The following is a 7,775-nucleotide window of genomic DNA, read 5'->3' as shown; positions in this document are numbered from 1 at the left end:
GTCCAAGACACTGTACTTAAGTGGATCCTGTAGAAACACAAGCTTGTTGGATTGAAGTATTTCCTCTTTTGTCTTCTTAGAAGCCAGGGAAACAAATTCTCCTTTAACTAACAGAACTGCACTGACATAACTGAAGAAGGAAGCTGTCTCACTTTGCTTTGTACATTTTTCTTAGGACTGTATTACTAGTCCAGTTAAAACTTAGTTTAATAGCTGATGTGCCTCTCTAGTTGATTTAGCACCATTTTCAGTGTTTTCAATAATACGTATTCATCTAATCCCAAGAGCCTTTATGCTCATAAACATTTTTAGCTCTAAATTTGACATATGTATGTTGGCTGATTAATTTTCAAAATATCTATTTGTCCTTACGCCAAACAATCTGACATTTCCATTCAAGTATCCAGTTTGTGCACCAGCACTTTATAAATCTCCAAGTAAATTCTTCCATGTTTATTTTTCTTAGAGAGAAAATCCCGTTTAATAAATGAGAGTCGCCTTTTTTAATACATTTTACCATTGAGAGCTTATCTGTAGTCCTTTCTAAGTCATATTGAATTTTTTTTATTATGGGAAGAAAGAAAATAGAAACAATACTAAAAATATATGGCAATTCTAGCATGGGCTTTTACCTACTCATAGCCTAAAGCACATAACCATCCCATTGTCTGCTGTTACTGGAGAAAGCCCAGTGCTACAAAACTAGAAAGGAGAGAGAAAAGATTTTTCTGGAGTTGCAGCCAATACTTGGTCTTCAGTCCGATCTCCTTAAAGATGCCTACTCCACTCCTGATGGTGTTTGTTGCTTCCTGTTACGTGTTTTTCCTCACATGTTTAGTTTCTTGAAGTGAACTGTGGAGAATGCCTTTAAAAAGGTGTCAGTAAATTAATCCCTCCAATTCTGGGTCAGAGCAGTTGAGTTCCCACCTTCTGGCCAGGAAGAGGGAAATACTACATTGGCTGCTGGACATCCAGCTAGTCAGCACCATTTTGATGTTCAGTCAGTGCTCCAGCACCCACGTGTGAGGTTCATGAAGGCTTCTATCCTTAATTTTTGGATCTTGTCCCTCTTTCTAATAGCCTAGTAATCACAAAGCACAATGAGGTCTTCACTGATTATTGCACTTGCGTAGTTCTCATCAACACCACCTCAGGATGTGGTCCTGATGCCACCAGCACTGGAGAGGCTTCCAGAGTTTGCTCAGGGCTTTCTTCTTCATTTCTAGCATATTTACGTGTCTGCACTATGACTCCAAGAGGGTCTCCATGCTGCAAGGAAAGCAATCATGATTTTATCCTCTGCAACCTGGCTTTAAAATATTTAATCTCTGACATGTTAACAGTGCAGCAAGAGCAAGACTAGAGGATCTGCATGTTCAAATATTTATGCTTCCTGGGTGAGTACAGCAAGAAGTACTGCCAAGTGTACTGTTATCAGTGTCCTACGCTGGCTGATTTAAAATTAACTCTAGGCATTGCCTACATGAGTTGCAGCAGCATGTTTGGCTGAAACAGCCCTGCCCCTGTCAGCAGGACTCAGAGCTCAGGAGGGAAGGGGGAAATTAGCTGGCCTGAACCCCTTTTGGGGTCCTTCAAACTTGAACTGCTTCCCCAGCTGAAGCAACCTGCAGTGTAAGTTAGGGAGCCGTATGGAAGCGCTGGCAAGAACATCTTCTCTAAAGGGGGTGTGAAAGAAGCCCCTGGCAGGTGTTTTACGCCGTACCTGTGCTGGGAGTGCTGCTAGCCGCTGTGAAAAACAGGCACGGAGCCTGGGGTTTCGTCTCTGTGACCAGACACAGGTGCTCAGAGAACTGAGGCTGAACAGCAGTATGTGGAGTCACGGAGTAAAACAGAAGCAGGACACCAGCTCTCAGGGATAGTCGTTTATCAGCAACATTTATTTTCAAAAGAACACTAACACTAAAGAAGCAGGAGGGGAAAGGGAGAGGCTGTGCAGAGTTTCTCATTTTGTCTGTAGAGTTTTCTCTGGATGTCGCTCCAGAACTGGGCCCAGATTTGTTCGTTTGTTTGCTCCTTTTGAGTGAAAACATGTAATTATCTTACAAAAATCTTGCGTAAATATAAAAATATCCAGCATTTTGGAGTATATTTGCTGATGGAACTGCTGCAAACCGACACACGCTGTCGTGAAAGGAATCTACCCTATTTTCCCAGTGCCCTTCCAGTTATGTACACAGTGAAGTTAGATGAAAGTTTGCAGGGGAGAGCGAATGCCGTTCTTTGCCACAGAAGTGATGTGGCATGCAGGAAATCAAGGTTACTGTTCCTTGGTTATTTAAACAGAGCACAACCTACTTAGTTTCTGGGGCTCTCACGTAAGCGCTACAAATGTCATTCCCTGCTCTGCTACACCACGTTTGCTGTTAGAGCAGTGCCCTCTGCTCTTCCTGCTGCTTAACTGACAGACGACTGAGCCGTGCCTGTTTTAGGAGCACGAGGAATATTAAGGAATCGGCTCGTAAAAAGAAAGCAAGAAGTTTTGCCCCGCGGTAGCTCGGTGCCGTGCAGGCTTATCTCAGGTTTCTAGTTTCCTAGGAACATAGTAACTTCCCCATGGGTTGTTTTGTGGGCGGCGTTTTTGAATATATGCTAATTCAGCTTTCCTGACGGTGGAGGGGGGGGGTGAAGAGGCGCGTCGGAGTCGCAGGGCTCTCCTGACAGCAGACGAGAGGCTGCTCCGGACCAAGGCCATGCGCTGGCGGCGGTGACGGGCTCGCTCGCGCTCCCGGGCGAGGCAGCGCCGGGAGCCGTCTCCGTCACGGGGCGCTGGGCAAGGCATGTGCCTATGATAATGGAGATAAAGGACTCGGGCAGCGTGGTCCTGACCGCCTACCACCCCCACAGCCCCGCTAGGATGCCAGGCATGGAGCAGAGCTTTGGGCAAGAGGTCCCCTCCAGCCACTCGCCCACCAGCAGGTAAAGCCCGAAGGATCGTAACTGGTACTGTGCCCTCATGTTCTCCCTGGGTTGCTTGTGTTTTTTTTTTTTTTTAATTTGTATTTTTATATATATTTTTATTATTATTATTATTTTACTGTATGTTCTGCTACTCTGCGGGGCAGTTTGAAATTGTTTTCCGATCACTTGGGCACTTCATAAGCACTTTGCTCTTGCGCGTTACTTGCCTCCATCAGGGAAGTGATTCACCCAGTGCTGCTGGTCATGATTAAGGGTGGAAAATTCAAGTGCTTATTTTAAATCTTGTAAGTCAACAGATCAAGTTAGCTTCCTACCCAAGAGTCTCAACAAGACAATCCCTAGGAAAAAACAAAAATGTGAATCAGGCTTTTGCTCAGGTCATTCAAGACTGTGCTATAGAAAGAGAGAAAGGCTGAAGCGACTGAGACTAATTTTCAGAAATTTGATTCTGTTTTTGCTTTAGATGATTATTTATTTTAATTCCTTCCCCATTCATACCCCAGGTCAAGAACTAGCCCTAGCTTTGCTGTGAAATTGCAGTTGCTACTTTGCACACCCACATACACACAATGGCAGACTGTATCCTTAAAGACTTAGTCTAAATAAGAAAATTCCTTTGTGTTGCAGGAAATTAAGTATTGTCTTAATTAATGCAGTTATGTGTATGTTTACTTCCCTGCTCTGCAAGAATTCATGTATTTGCACAGTACAAAAACAGCAGTTTGGGCAGTTTTATTGTTTTAGGAAATTTGACCTTTCTCCTAAACACACATTCATACTATTCATACTACTTTAAAAAAAATCATATTACAAAAAGTTGGAGAAACTAGAAAATGTTATTCTGTGACTTGATTGAAAAAAATGAAAACTGTAGTCTGAGGAAATAGGGATTAAATAGGAATTAAGTCTGTGACTCCTGTTAATAAATATATTAATAAATATAATGATATTTACTTCATATTGTTTATTTATAGGTCAATGGTTATTTTATTTTCAGTGTCATTATTTAGGTTAGCTGCATCTTCCTGTTCTTTGTGTATTTCCCTGGCTGTCTCATAAAGATAACTCCTTTGTTCTGCTAAACTGTTATTTGAGAGCAGTACCAAAATACACAATATCATGTTAAGAAAAGAAACACACACTCTGGCTTTCAGAAACAGTAAGAATGGGATTCGTTTCTCAAATCAGAGAGTAGTGGTTTGGCATTGGGTTACTGGGGAACACGTCATTTCTTCCACAAGGAAGAATGTTAAACTAAATCTCCTTTTCCCAGACATATCTGGGAGTAACAGAAACGTGCTGCTTTGCTATTTTTCTTGTAGGTGTGCTAATTGTTTTAAAATGGGCTTGAAACTTAAGCCCAGAGTATATGAGCGCTTAAATCACATACACATCACCTAAGAAAAGCAGAAGTGCAAATTACAGTTCATGAAAGAGAAAAAAAAAAAAAAGAGGATCCTGACATTTTGATGAGGAACGTACTTTGGAAGCTCCTTCCATGAGACAAAGCCATGTGTCTCCCTGCCTGTCTATGTGTCCCTAAGACTTTGGGGCTGTCTCTCCTTTCTTGCCCTTAACTTCCTGCAGCTGTCCAAAAGCAATGGCCAAATTCTGCCATATGGGCAGCCAGTAACTATCTGAGTTTCCAAAGCCTGTTCAACAGAGGGATTTTATTAACTCAGCATGCAGTCCTCTGGAATGCAGAATCCATGAAGGCAAATGCACTGAACGTTTCAGCAAATGGCAAAATAGGCTCTAGATTAATCCCTACTTCTTCTTCTAAGAACGCTTTCCTGGACTGCATTTTCTATACAGTTTCCTCTACTGCCATGCGAATGCAAGAAGTTTTGCTATAGACTCTATCTGGTGTTCCTTGAACCCTACTGCAAATGCCCTCATTACAGTACTCTAATTCCTTGACTCTGTAGGACAACAATTTGAGAAGGTATACAATAAAGGTGTTACATATTGCTTGTTTGATCACGTTAACAGTTAGAACTGAGAGCCTGACTTTCCTCTGAATTCTGTTGGTTTTAGTTAGATGTAGCTCTAATGAAGTCAGTACTTTGGATATAGATCTGTGAGAACAGAATCAGTCTTAGGTATTAGCATTTTACTTGGTAAACTATTGCTATCAGCTTAGGAATCCAGATCTTTCATTTCTATAATCTCCCCTCTTCTTGCTTCGGAGTGATGCTCCATTTATATTCTTCTTGCTTCAGCATGATACTCCATTTATATCAGAAAAGCTCCACTTCCTAAAGCCATGCTTGGATATTAGTCTCTCCTAGCCATGTTTTCTCTTGTAGATGCTTTCACCTTCTAAAGGAACCCTGGGAATCTTCTAAGCAGAGATTTTTCACAGGAAGGAGAAGCTAATGCAGTTTCAGGCTTTATTAAAATGTTCTGTTTCCCCCAGTTAGAAAGGCTCTATTAAAAAAATAGAAAAGATTTAGGTGAGAAATCTTTAAAAATGTCACCAACCCATGCAGGCAGTGGAGAAGTCCATGAACGCCAAAGTTTACACTAACAAAGTTACTCAGGTATTTAGAGTTCTATTTCATGCTCTGCCTGGCCTGAACTGAGAATTTCAGCACTTGTTTCACATACCAGACCAGTAAGATTCACGTCTACAATCCTTGGAGGGCTGAGCAGGCAGGCATCCTGTGTGCACATCTAAAACATACATGGGCCGCATTGACTTCAGTACAAAATATAGTAACCACAAGTATTTTCATTCATGAACCCGGTGGGGGAGACTATCATAACCACGTGGCTATAGGTTGAATGATACTGAGCCGAGGGGCTGTATGTGGGACAGGAGAAGAGGTGCTTTAGATGCTTCAAATGGAAGAGAGACGTTGCTGTGCAGGCAAGGACGTTAAATGAATAGGGGTAAAGAAGGTGAGGGCTGGAATGAAAGCTTGACTCCATGGTAATACAGTCACTAATCTGCAAAGGGAAGATACTGGATTCCAAAGTGGCTTACGAATTTTGCACTGCTGGATAACATAAAGATGTTATTAACAGATGTTCTTAACATTAAAAAGTTAAGAAAAAGAACCACAAATTCCTATCATTCTCCAGAATAAAAGAATATTAAGGGGATTTAGGATAGCTGAATTTAAATATCTCCTCTTCAGCTATCTTTATCATTCATTTCTATCTTGCTCTTTTCATTGCAGCTACAGACTAACTTGCTTTACCAGTTGCACACACGAGTTCAGTGCTGAAAACTTTATACTGAAATTGCTAGAGATCAAGGAGAATTCTGCAGCCAAATCTTCCATTACTTCTCAAACTCTAGCATAATGCAACTAGCAACTTCATTTTCTGTTTTTCTCATGGGACATTTAGGTCCCTTCACTTTGCTTGTCATCTATGTTACACCATTGTAATTGTTTACATTATTTATACTATGCATAACTTTTCTACTTGCTACTTTTGAGAACAAGATATTGAGAAGATCTTTTTTTTTTTTTTGTTCACAGTTAGTCTAATAGATAGTGTGACTGAGAACAGCGAGGAAGGTTTCTATGCTTGTAGCCTCTCCTTTACTATATTTATCACATTTATTAGAATTCAGAAGTCACAAGTACCAGTGCCAAACTGCCCAGAATATCACATTATCCTTTTCAATACCAACACTATCCTAGTACGACTGATTTATGTTTAGTGATGATCAGCTTTTCCAGCCTCCCTTCTGAGAATGAGGGACTTTTTGTAGCTGTGCACAAGTACTACTCTTAGATTGTGAAGAGGAAAAACGGGGCTAGGGCCATATGTCTTCCTCACATCTCCCTTTTGTCCTGCTTGTATCCAGTGAGAAGTTAAGGCTCCCGGCACTCAGAGGAAACAGGAATGACCCCATGCCAAATGGCCAGTAAGCTCTCTAAGGTAATTATGCAATTAGGGGAGTACAAAGCATTCCTTAGTGAGTCATGCTCAAGCTTTCTTTTGACTAAAGTATGAGAGTTAGTGAGTTCTTCAGTCCATTTGTTACCAACATATCTATGAGCGAACAACTCATCCTGCACAGTAAATCACAAGTGTTTCTACTGCAATGAGCAGCTTAAGCCTATATAAATAAATGTGCATATAAAAGAACATGAGATCAGAATCAGAACACAGAAAAGGCACATTCATAGCCTTTGTTCCTGCAAAACAGGCTTAGAGCATCTTTTAAAGAGCACGTCAAGCTGTTTATACAGGGAATAAACAACTTGATAATTCATAGAATCATAGAATCAGTAAGGTTGGAAGGGACCTATGGAGATCATCTAGTCCAACCTCCCTGCTCAAACAGGGTCCCCTAGAGCATGTTAGATAGGGTTGCATCCAGGTGGGTCTTGAATTTCTCCAGAGAAGGAGACTCCACAACCTCTCTGGGCCACCTGGTCCAGTGCTCCGTCACTCTCACAGGGAAGAAATTCCCCCTCACATTCAGGTGGAACTTCCTGTGCTTCAATTTCTGCCCATTGCCTCTTGTCCTGTCACATGGGACAACTGAAAAGAGTTTGTCCCTGTCCCCTTGACACCCTCCCTTCAGGTACTTGTACACATTGATAAGATCCCCCCTGAGTCTTCTCTTTCCCCAGGCTGAAGAGGCCCAGCTCTCGCAGCCGTTCCTCATAGGGCAGGTGCTCCAGCCCTCTGATCACCTTCGTAGCCCTACGCTGGACTCTCTCCAGTAGCTCCATGTCTCTCTTGTAATTAATGATTATCCAAAGAAAGGAATGTGTATTACCAAAGCTATGAGCATACTATGTAGGTAAAGAACAAAGTGGACTTCAGCAACTTCTTATTTTGTCTGATAGTCAAGTAAAAGTCTGGGC

At 41.7% G+C, this 7,775-nt stretch overlaps 1 protein-coding gene across 2 annotated transcripts in view; it reads left to right on the top strand.

Annotated features, from left to right (window-relative positions):
• Positions 1 to 2,738: 2,738 nt before the first annotated feature.
• ARHGAP28 (Rho GTPase activating protein 28) overlaps positions 2,739 to 7,775 on the top strand; it is a 77,816-nt gene continuing 72,779 nt past the window's right edge. For both annotated transcript variants that reach the window (XM_062570157.1, XM_062570159.1), the window contains exon 1: positions 2,739 to 2,937. In XM_062570157.1, coding sequence (XP_062426141.1) covers positions 2,807 to 2,937 — 131 coding nt within the window. In that variant the 5' untranslated portion in view covers positions 2,739 to 2,806. The remainder of the gene's footprint in view (positions 2,938 to 7,775) is intronic.

The sequence above is a fragment of the Rhea pennata genome, chromosome 2 (genome assembly GCF_028389875.1).
Source record: "Rhea pennata isolate bPtePen1 chromosome 2, bPtePen1.pri, whole genome shotgun sequence".
NCBI classification, from domain to species: domain Eukaryota; kingdom Metazoa; phylum Chordata; class Aves; order Rheiformes; family Rheidae; genus Rhea; species Rhea pennata.
This window is presented reverse-complemented; position numbering and strand designations above follow the sequence as displayed.